The sequence below is a fragment of the Leptodactylus fuscus genome, chromosome 6 (genome assembly GCF_031893055.1).
Source record: "Leptodactylus fuscus isolate aLepFus1 chromosome 6, aLepFus1.hap2, whole genome shotgun sequence".
Classification (NCBI taxonomy): domain Eukaryota; kingdom Metazoa; phylum Chordata; class Amphibia; order Anura; family Leptodactylidae; genus Leptodactylus; species Leptodactylus fuscus.
Window position 1 is genome coordinate 102,383,268 of NC_134270.1, and position 11,613 is coordinate 102,394,880.

Sequence of the window (11,613 nt, forward strand, 5' to 3'; positions counted from 1 at the left end):
AGTGCGGATGTGGGCCCCTGAACCCTACAAACACTGATATCATTATGCTCGGGGAAATTTTCAGACCCTCGAGTATAATGATCAGAGGCCAGGGGAGGTGAACATAAAAAACACTGTTACTTACCTCTCTTGTATTCCGGCAGTCTTCGGGCTCTGTTCCAGAAGTCAGGTGGGCCAGACCAGTGTCATTATTTGTCACGCTGTTGGCCTGGCTCACGTGACGTCTGGTCCAACATTGAAGAGTACACAAAGTAGGGGGGAGTGCACCTGCGCCAGGGAGAGGTAAGTAACATTGATTTTTAGGTATATCACCTACTCTTGGTCTCCAATCATTATACTCATGGGTGGTCCACTACTGTATGCATGGGCCACTGTGGGGTATAATATTGTGTGCAGGGGCCCCAAGTGAACAGTCTTTGCTAGTTACGCCACTGATAGTTGTAATACTATAGTAGTTATTACTACAGTACTAGCCCTATGTACCAGAAGGTAACAGTTCTGCACAGGTCTGGTGTTACAACCTGTAGTAGTTGCTAAAGTGGAAGAGTTCTTCATTAATTTAATGTGTAAAATGGCTCATGTAAGCAGAACAGTTCTGACGCTGTCACTTAGGCTCCTCCCTTGGATACAGAGCCGTCTGGTCGTCAAGGAAGTCAAACCGCTGCTAGTCGCCCGAATCACACGTCACTTCCGGCAGCTTTGGTAACGTGTCCTTACCGGTGCAATCGCTGTGAATCTTTACCAAGCAGCGACATTTCGGACATGGCGGAGCTGGAGCCCGCGGCTCTGCATAATGAGAGCGATGCTGCCGTCAATGGCACCGGGAGGCTGGGGAGCTCTCCAGAGGGGACAGCGCTTGCGTACGGCAGTTTGTTGGGGATGGCTCTGTTGCCCATCTTTTTTGGGGCGATGAGGAGCGTCACCTGTGCCCGGGGCAAGGTGGGTGATCTGAAGTGTCTTGTCATACCTGTGTAATGCCGCCTTGTGAAACATATGGACTATTTCTGTGCATTCTATAGGATCCCAGTATATGGCTGTTGGCCATGAGCCGGTCCTTTGCCTGATTCTTCAGTCTTTATACTACAATACACTGTTGCCCAGAGCTCTTAATGTCTGGAGATCGGGCAGATCTGTAGTTTGTTCTGTACCTGTAAATGTGGGGGGTGATCTGGATGAAATGATCTTCCCTCTGTGCGGCCAACAGCTGCTAACGGTGTTATATACATTGGGATGGAAGCGATGGTTTCTTATGTGTAGTGGGCACTGCCTATATCATACCCTATAATGCAATCATTTCTGAATTGCAATGCATTTGAATGATGGTTGTTCTTTTTGCAGAATTCTTCAGACATGCCAGAGACTATCACCAGCAGGGACGCTGCCCGGTTCCCCATCATTGCCAGCTGCACCCTCTTTGGACTGTACTTGTTTTTTAAAGTGAGTTTCAGACTCATTTATAATGTATAAGAGATTAGACTATTGTGGTATTTTCTGGGACTTTCCTTAGGATTGGTTGTCACTGTCTGACTGATGGTGGTTCAACACCCAGACCACTACAGATCAACAGTTTGGAGAAACCGCAGCATCGTGGTGAGCGGTGTAGTCTTATCACTGGATACTTAGCTAATTGTTCTACATTGCATAGGGGCAATGCTTGGTATCTCATCTCAAACCCATTCAGATGAGTGGGATTGAGCTGCTGCTGTACCTTGTGAAAGTGAAATCATCAATAGAGGAGGCCACAGAATTTGTAAGTGTTGTTGTTTCTTCAAACAACTGATCTGTGGGGGTCCCAGACCTGTCTGATCCCCACCGATCAGATATTGGTGAGCTAGCTGAAGGATAACTAACTTTTATTATGTTCTTGAAAAGCCTTTAAAGGGAGTGTCTCATTGGAAATACTCATTTTCAATTAAACACATTTTTGAATAGCCTTGAAAAGGCTTTTCTACTGCTGCCTTTATATTTGTAAGACACCCTGCCGTTTTATTATAAATCCCTATAAACGATTATGCTACTGAACCTCACGGGAGCACCCCGGGCGATCCCCAGGGCTTCCGAGCAACCCCCCACGTCATACCTGTGTTTATATTGCTTGTGCTCCGTCTGCCCTCCTCCTCCCTGGATGTTCTGCCGGCCAGATTGCACTCCTGCAGTTGAAATCTCGGGCATGCACAGTTACACTACGTTCAGAGCAGTACTTCGCATGTGCGAGCACCATTTTGTTGTAGTTCGCTATAGAACTGGGCATACTGAGCAGCACTCAGTTCTTCAGCAAAGTACACCGAAATGGTGCTTGGACATGCAGAGTACCGCTCTGAACGGAGTGGAACTGCGCATGCCCGAGATTTCAACTGTAGGAGCGTGATCTGGCCGGAAGAACATCCAGGAAGGAGGAGGATAGATGGAGCACAAAGAATGGAGGGTCGTGAACACGGGTATGACGTGGGGGTTGCTCGGAAGCCCTGGGGAAAGCCCAAGGTGCTCAGTGAGGTTCATTAGCATAATTGTTTATAGGGATTTATAATAAAATGGCGGGGTGTCTTACAAATATAAACGCAGCAGTAGAATAGCCTTTTTAAAGGCTATGCAGAAATATGTTTAGTTGAAAATGAGTATTTCCAATGAGACACTCCCTTTAATTATTTGTAGCATTCCTTACATTCAGTTCTAGTCCCCACTCATTATAAAAGTCGATTCTCAAGTAGCATTCCTTACATTCAGTTCTAGTCCCTACTAATTATAAGTCAGTTCTCAAGTACCAGTATTTATAGGAGGGGGGTTATCTTCATGAGACCTCTATTAGACAGGTGTAGGGGTAAAGATGCAATACTGGTAACACAAAGAAGTATTCTGCACTGGAAACACATTCTCCTTATTAGGAATATCACTCCTTTGCATTTTGTTAATTTAACTTCTGATATTTTCTTCCTCTTCCACTCTCAGATCTTCTCCCAAGAATATATTAACCTTTTGTTGTCCATGTACTTCTTCATCCTGGGGGTCCTGGCTTTGGCTCACACTATAAGGTAAGTACAAACATCTGTAGGGAAATAAATGTATTTCTCTGAATGCTTTGATTAGTACAAAATCGGATATGAATGGCCCTGACTTGTTGATCCAGCTAGTATTTTGTTTTTTACTGTGATGTTCATGGAGGCCTGTAACTATAAGGCTGAATCAGGCACTCCTGTAAGGGTCCATTCACACGGAGGAAATTTGTGAGAAATTTGGTGTGGAATTTCAGCGCTGAAAAAAAAGCATCCCATTGACTTCAATGGGAGGCTTTTTTTTCAGCACTGAAATTCCACACTAAATTCCTCACCATTTTCCTCCGTGTTAATGGACCCTAAGGGTTGTCATCAGGCGCTTTTTTTTTTTTTCTACAAATTTCTACTCTAGAACTATAAGTTGTCATTAGCTTTTGTCAGTTTTTATTATTGGTTTTACTATGATAGGCATGATGGCCTACGGAGGCTAATAGAACAGCAAAATAAAAGCCCCAGAAGGCAGGGGCCTGGCCAGCAGGTGGCTCCCTACTCTGGTACAGTAGTGAAGCCCCCAATAGATGCGTGGAGAAGGAGCTGCCAAGCCTAAGAGAACAACCACTGCTTAGGTACAGAAATAATACTGGCAAAAGCCCGACTCACTACTATACATACTGTACAGAACGCAGGGTGCTGCCACAGCCATCTTCATGTTGTGCATCCAGGTGTACATCCAGCACTGCAGAAATTTTAAGGGAGCCAGATGGGAAACTGCTACCTGCAGAGTTCTCAGATCCAGCTGAGGCACAATTCGTCGCCAGAACTGGATGGATGTCATCTGTTTGCTGCCCGTGCACCAGCTGTGCTTCCGCGGCTTCATTCATTCAGTGAATAAGGGTCTTGGAAACATGGCCGCAAAAACTGGACAGGAATAGTACCTGTCCTGAGGTTTGCGGCCCAGACTGTTGATTCACATATACGGAATCCTGTAATACATGGTCCTGTGCATGACCACACAAATGAATGGGTCAGTATGCTATCCAGGAGAAACCTGAATAGCACACTATCTTGTGCAAGGGGCCTCAGATCTCCATTTATTGCCATTAATTTGGAGATGGAAAGCAGTTTCCTGACATATTTCTTGCAACTGAGGGTTGTCTGTAAACATTCTGGACAGGTACATTGTGGCAAACTATAAAAGAAAGATTTGTTTAGTTCAAAAAGTATTATTTAGATTGGGTTATAGAAAACTCTCTGCTTTGGGAAGTTTTAGGTCTGTACCTGTTTATCCTTGGATGTAGTAAATAATCATTCATTGACAGCAAGCAGAGATCTTTTAATTATACATTGATGAAGCTTTAGTTATATAAGCCTGTATAATCCCGGTAATCCTCCTTTTCATTCATCTTTTTCCTTCTCTTCTACTCTTGGTTCGGTCCCAGATTATTAACCAGCTCCTTGTCTGTGTCGCACGCTTTTTCCTTCTCAGCCCAGCCATGAATAGACTTTTCCCAGAAAACTTCCCCAACAAACAGTATCAGCTGCTCTTTACTCAGGGCTCTGGGGACAGTAAAGAAGGTGAGTGCACTGTGCATACAGACAGCCAGGGGGCACTGCTGATTTTAGTTTCATTGGGAAAATATATGCAGAATTGATTATTGACCTCTTCACATCACATATATTCTTCTTCTAGAGATTGTAAATTACGAGTTTGATACCCGGGACTTGGTCTGTCTGGTTATTAGTGGCGTGGTAGGGGTCTGGTATCTCCTCAAGAAGGTGAGAAGATCCTCATATAGATGAGAAATACTTTATCTGTTGTAGCAATTATATTCAATCCTTGTGTGTGACAACAAATATCAATGTCTTCTTCTCAGCACTGGATCGCCAATAACCTGTTCGGGCTGGCGTTTGCCCTTAATGGGGTGGAGCTTTTACATCTGAACAACGTCAGTACAGGCTGCATCCTGCTGGGTGGGCTCTTCATTTATGATATTTTCTGGGTAAGTTAGAGGGAGAATCCATAAATGTAAAATAGGGGACTTCTTGGACCTTAAATAGTTTTTTCACTTCAGTTTCATTTTTAAGGTTTTTGGGACCAATGTCATGGTGACTGTGGCCAAATCCTTTGAAGCACCAATAAAATGTGAGTAGAACGTGTTCCTTCATCCCCAATAGACCACAGTTTTTTACTACAGAGTAGGGCTGGGCAATTGAACATTTTACATTGATGACAATTATTTTAAAACTTCCACCTTTTCACATGCCACGTACCCTATTTATATTGTATGCAATCGGTTATTAACATATCAGCTATCCAGATTGGGTAGGGTACAGTTAGAGATATATCCTTTAGCCCATGGCAGTGTCAGGGTGACATGCATGCAAAATAATTGAAATTAATATAAGCACATTCACAATCAATTAATAGAGCTGACTTTCAGTTTGGTTATTTTGGAATTCATTACCTAGCCCTACTGCAGTGTTACATTTGGTAATTTAATCTCACCTTCCATTTTGTCTTTTCTCCCAGTGGTTTTTCCTCAGGACCTGTTGGAGAAGGGACTTGAAGCCAACAATTTTGCCATGTTGGGACTAGGTGATATTGTCATTCCAGGTGAGTTAGCCAATAAAATAGGCAGCCTTTGCGGGGATAAGCCTATGCAACTGAAGTGGACTTAAGCTGACTGTAATAACTTACTTCAACCATGTGAAATCTTTCCTTTTTTTTTTCTTCTTTTTTTAAAAAATTGTTTAAGAAATTTTAACAGTAAAAAAAAGTACAACAGGTTCGATAACCAGTATTAATCCAGAAAAAAGAACGAAAGAAACCAAAAAAAAACAAACACACCAATGAGGTGTCAATGCAAGTGCAAGAATGAAATCATACAAGAACACAGTACACAATCAGAAGGACAGGGAAGACCCCCAATAGACAAAGACAGGACAAGACAGGAGATGGGGGCAGGGGGACACCAAAAAGGGAAAACCGGGAGAGTTCGGTGGACAACTGTGTCATATGGTCTGAGTTGCCCAAAACGTGTCCCACAGGTTCCAGATGGCACAGAATCGCTCCTCCTTATTAAGGACACCAGTGAGGTATTCCAGTGAACGCGCAGTCCTGATCCTACAGTATACTTCAAAATCTTTCCTTTTTACACACTGCCTGCCGCCATGTTACTGTGTCATTATGCAAAAAATATTAACAATTCGAATAATTTTTGCAAACATTTGTGCATCCTAAATTAAAAAGCACTTTTATGAATATACAACTTCTATGCAGATTTGTGTGTGTATTTGTAGATGACAAACAGTGCAGTTTTATTATTTTATCATGTGACTATACATGGCTGAAGATATTCAGATTTAATCATACAAGTGTCTGTTTCTTCTTTGTATTCCAGGCATATTCATTGCTTTGTTGCTCCGTTTTGACATCAGGTGAGTGCCTGTTGTGCCTATTTTGGATTTAATCATCTTGGGGAGAGGAAGGGGGGCGGGTATGGTTAAACCATAAAGGGTACATTGCAGAGTATACCAAGGTAGACATCCCTCAAATCCTTACATATTGTTTTTTTTTTATTTCTCTTTGCAGCTTAAAGAAGAATTCTCACACTTACTTTTACACCAGTTTCTTGGCATACATTTTTGGCCTTGCCCTGACCATATTTGTGATGCACACATTCAAACATGCTCAGGTAAGTAACAGACTTGGCCACCTCAGTAGTGACCGTGTGAAACCTCTGTTGAAGTTGTAGATGCATACAATGAAATGGTTAGCTACACTTGTGAGATAAGATGGGTCAGCTCAGGTGACACTTCCTCTGCTGTCTAAACTTCTGTTTTCAGATAAGATTTGCACATAATTTGTACTGATAGGATGTAGCATGTACAGAATCGGGTAATGAAACACACTAACACCTATTCTCAATTAAAAAAAAAATATATATATATATATATATATATATATATATATATTACTCATTTTGCTCTTTACAGCACTGTGGAAGAGCTGCCATTTGCAGCCTGTAAGTTAAAGCACTAAAAGTGCTGGATGGATATTAGTAGTCATGGACACCATTTCTATACCCTTTTGGGTTAGCAAGTTGCCCAAAAAAAAAAAAAAAATACTTTTCACCACAATGTACTTTAAAAACTGTGGCTTGCCTCGTATGGTTATCCAGCTGAAGAACTGCGACTTCCAACATTAAGACAACCACAGGCTGCAAAGACATGATGTAATTTGTAGTTTTGGCAGCAGCAAGAATGCCACATAGTGGAGACCAGTGCTCTATGCAACATTTCTACCCAGAGTGTGACAGTGTTGGTCATTACCTGCAGCACCAATGATTTATGTCAGTAGAAATTGATCTGATGGCATACTGCAATGTGTGTTCCTTGACAGCCGGCACTCCTGTATCTGGTCCCTGCTTGTATCGGTTTCCCTTTGCTTGTGGCTCTGGTAAAAGGAGAGATTGCAGAGATGTTCAGGTAAGTGACTGAAGTGGAGAGATTGGTTTTGGGAGTGGGTTGTGTAGAGTAGTTGGGTTGGGAAGTCCTGGCAACGTTCTTCACATTTTTCTGCCTCCCTTTTTTTCCCTCCTTCTGTTAATTTTCTGCATTCACCTCCTCTACCCCTGTATCCTCCATTTTCATATATTCGTCACTTATTTAATTTTTTAATTTATCCTTGTATTCATCTATTTGAATATACACTACCCCTCTTCCAATCCTTACGTATCTATTACTCATTCCTGCTCATATTCTCCTGCCATTTTTACCCTCTGATATCTTCCACCCTTCTGTCACTCCCTTGCATATCCTCCCTCCTGGCACTCCTCATTCATTCCTGCATACTTGTATTCTCCCACCCCTGTCACTCTTCCTCATTTATCCTTTCTTCCCTTTTTACTCCTTTTTTCGTCATACGTTTCCCTCCTGTTACTCTTTCTTCCTGGATTATCGCCCTACTGTTACTTTTGCCCCCTCATTTCTTTTCTGTTACTTACACTTTCTCATAACCTGCACTGGTTTTCTTTCATGTCTTCCCCTTCTGTCATTCATTCATTTTCATGTACTCTCCATCCTGTCACTCTTTGCTTCTCGCACCCTTGCCCTCTTTCACTATGTACTTCTCACATCCTCTCCCTCCTTTCAATCCATCCCTTTTTAAAAATCTACCTTTTGTGATACTTACTCTCCCTGTTTTTAAAAATCTTTCCATTCCTGCTCTCCCTTTGTATGTCTACTCTGTAAAATTCCCCTAACTCTTCCAAATTTTTATACCCCTTTCGCCCAACAATTGAATCTTGGATAATCCCCATCCTGTCTTTGATACTTCCCTGTTGCTCCTGCTTTTGCTGTATTGTTACCCCCACCCCACTCACATTCATTACTCCTCCTGGCTCGTTTTCTGTCTTGTCCCGTTTCCCTTCTCTTTACCTTCCTCATCCCCCACCACTCTCCCTACTGTCCTTTGTTCTCTCACAGCTATGAGTCCTCTGCGGAACTTCTACCTCACACTCCACGCCTCTCTCACTTTCCGGTGGTGTCTGGATCTCCAGCCAGCCTGGCCGAATCCATGCAACAAAAATCCTGTTCCCCCCGCCGCAGGCGGCAGCTCAACCCCAGCTCCATGTGAAGGGTCCCACTCATATCTGCATTTGGACAGGTGCATCCCACCTCGGGCCGCTCCCTAGCCTTACCTCCCATCCAGCAGACTTCATGCCTAGTCGACGATTACTCCTTCCCCTATCATCTGCATTATTACCCACTGGGAATACTATGGAATGGGTTCTGTTTCTAGTTCTATAGTGTAAGGGTGCAACGTGCAGATTTTTTGATGCCATATAGTGGATGGTGCTATTAAGTGTTAGCTCGCCAGTGCCCTCTTGGTCTCTGGTGAATTGTATGCCTTCTTCTTCAGAACAGCCAAACTTCACTGGATTTAAAGACACTGGTTCAGCTCAGCTGGTTGGGCAAGGGGACTCTCTTCAGTTTGCCTACAAGTAAACGTTTTGTGTGGACATTTAATGGCACTCCATGGGTATCACCAGCCTGGTGAAAGTAGTGTACGTCTATATAACCAGTCTTCTACATGTAGCTCTGTCATCAAACTGTATATTATGGCTTAAACCCACAAATGAGAATGAGTCATTCATGTGCAGATCCTCAGTTACATCAAGGCTTAATCTTTAATCGTGTATAAAGCTGCAATGACTAGATGAATCTGCTCACCATCCCCGTGAATAGTTTCATTCAAGTTTCATTCAAGTTTTTAAAAGCTCATAACTTGACCTTTCAGTGGGAAAGGAAAGGGCAATACTTGATGCTTCTCCTAACAGGCTCCCTTTTAAAGGGGATATCTGGGATAAATAGAAATTCCTACACTAATCTAACACACACACACACACACACCCCCGCCTACTTTCTTTATTAAATAATTTATCAAAAACGTATAGTTACCCATATTCCCGGACCGCCCCAGGGACTTTTTCGGATTATCTGGTGATGAACCCTTTCTGTTCTCAGACTATCACTACTACCCTCCCCTCCACCCCATCATACTTATCTTTCTCCCTTCCAAACTTCCTCCTGGGGGAACGGCTCCTCCTTCTTCGGTGATGTCTGCGTACGCAAAGGAGCCGCAGTCCCAGCTTTGCGCTGTAGCCGTCACTCCATCTCTATTGCACAAGCGTGGGACTCTTAAGGAGCCGCCCATGCCTGTGCAGTAGTGATGGAGTGAAGGCTACAGCACGCTTCCGGGACTGCTGCGCAGGCGCTGGCAGAATCAAAGAGGAGGAGGAGCTGTACCCTGTAGAAGCAAGTCTGGATAGGAAGAAGACGGGTAAGTACAATGGGGTAGGGGGGTGGGCTGAGTTAGTGAGGAAGGGCTAGTAGTGGGCGGGATAGCTAGGAAGACAGGAATGGAGTGTTAGAGGGGAGGTGGAGAGGAGTGAGAGGGAGATAATGTGAAAGCCTACAACTACCGCAATGCATTGCATTAGCTAAGGCAGCAGGAAGCCACACCAAGTAAACAAATGTAGAAGATGCCAGGTGCTCCCAAAGAAACCCAGAATTCACTCAAAACACTGCTAAAGGTATATGGGTGCACTTAATAGACCTTTTTTTAAAAAAAAAAAAAATAAAATAAAATTTGCCCGGAGAGCCCCATTTAAGGAAGACAACTACCTAATGTTAAAGACAAATCTCCCATACGCAGACCATGCTTTCTGCCAAGACGAATACAGCCTAGGAGCTTACAGAAAACTAACAGAATTCACATTGTAGCATTGGATGGTACTTTAGTATGAATTGTAGCTCAGTCACTGCAAACACTGTATTTTCAGTAGTTCAACGTAACTTTTAGTCCTTGTGTGTGCTGTGGGGACTAACCATATTGCAGTACCAATAAAGTTGTTTTGTAAATGAAGAACCACAGAACAGACCATTTATTCTTCAGGTTCCATTCTAATCCTGAAGATCAGTGTTTTGTATTAGATGACATTTCTGTTGTTCAAGACTTTACATAAGCCTTCTTACAAACAGATAAAACGTCTGATTGTTTACTACTTGACAGAAAATGACAGCTCAAGTACTTTGGGGAGTAATGGACCCAATTGTGGATTTGCAGGAATTATGTCATGAACAGCACAAGGGTGTATGCTTTGGCTTCATGCACATGCACAGCCTGAGTGTGTTGCAATGCTCCAGCAATTTTTTCTAGTATCTACTCTATAAATATCTTAATGAAACAGAACAATGTAATTTGTCATGTGCATGTAGCCTTAAGTGTTCAGGTTTATTTGAGATATATACTGTGAACAGGGCAGGAATTGGTTCTGGGGTGGGTTTTTCTAGGCATGAGCCGGGAAGGGCACATCACAGGGCATGTTATCATTTCCCACCCTCCTTCTTCCAGATACGAGGAGCAGCCGAAGAAAACAGACAAAGATGAGCAAGAAAAAAAAGAGGACTGAATACTGTGCCCGGAATATTCCCTAACTGGGGAGGGCTTAAAACTCTGTGTGGGAGACAAGAAGCGCTGCCCTTTCCCCATTCATTATTGCCTCCCCTTCTCTGCAATATATGCGTGTGTGTGAACTGCTTACACCCCCTCCATCACCCAACGTGGGTGTGCGTCTGTGCCTGTCATGTGTCGCTGGGCCGGTATTTTTATATTTTGTATGGTGGATTTGCTTTCTATGGTATTAAAGCGTCAGTGAAGATGCCTTTCTTGTGCTTCAGTTATTCAGGCAGAGGAGTACAGTGATGAGTGCCACCTAGTGGCCAACTGAGTGGTCTACAGTGTTCCTGTCAGTTCTGAAACGTTATCATCTGTCATCATTATTAGTTAGCCATTAAAAAGGTATCAACTACTGAAGACTATCAAGTTTTTTTGTTTTTTTTTATATTTCCTACGCACTGGCTAACACGGTACGAGTACAAACATTTTCCTTATAGTGTTCCTGTCAGTCATACTGGAACTATGGGTCTAGATTGTGATCTGACTGTGTCTTACCAGGAACATCACTTGGGTATACTGGATCTTCTATCATTCTTCCAGTACCAGTTTGTGCATATTCTTCTCGTGTTCTGCCAATCTCAGTCTGAGTACACACGACCA

General features: G+C 43.1%; 1 protein-coding gene across 2 annotated transcripts; it reads left to right on the forward strand.

Annotated features, from left to right (window-relative positions):
- The first annotated feature begins 653 nt into the window (after window positions 1-653).
- Window positions 654-11,219, forward strand: HM13 (histocompatibility minor 13). Of its 2 annotated transcripts, XM_075276943.1 has the most exons (13): window positions 664-939; window positions 1,339-1,437; window positions 2,947-3,029; window positions 4,477-4,565; window positions 4,681-4,766; window positions 4,865-4,990; window positions 5,076-5,133; window positions 5,521-5,604; window positions 6,392-6,428; window positions 6,583-6,685; window positions 7,393-7,478; window positions 8,478-8,658; window positions 10,909-11,219. In XM_075276943.1, the coding sequence occupies exons 1-12, from the start codon at window positions 763-765 to the stop codon at window positions 8,626-8,628; spliced, it is 1,179 nt and encodes a 392-aa protein (XP_075133044.1). In that variant the 5' UTR covers window positions 664-762; the 3' UTR covers window positions 8,629-8,658; window positions 10,909-11,219. The 2 variants fall into 2 exon arrangements, with proteins under 2 accessions (XP_075133043.1, XP_075133044.1); XM_075276942.1 differs by lacking the exon at window positions 8,478-8,658 and having other exon boundaries at window positions 654-939.
- Window positions 11,220-11,613: the final 394 nt, after the last annotated feature.

Coding starts and splice junctions, on each gene's coding strand:
- HM13 (XM_075276943.1), top strand. CDS start 763: ATGGCGGAGCTGGAGCCCGCGGCTCTGCATAATGAGAGCGATGCTGCC. Junction 4,991..5,075: donor TCATTTATGATATTTTCTGG/GTAAGTTAGAGG, acceptor TTCATTTTTAAG/GTTTTTGGGACCAATGTCAT. Junction 5,605..6,391: donor AGGTGATATTGTCATTCCAG/GTGAGTTAGCCA, acceptor TTTGTATTCCAG/GCATATTCATTGCTTTGTTG.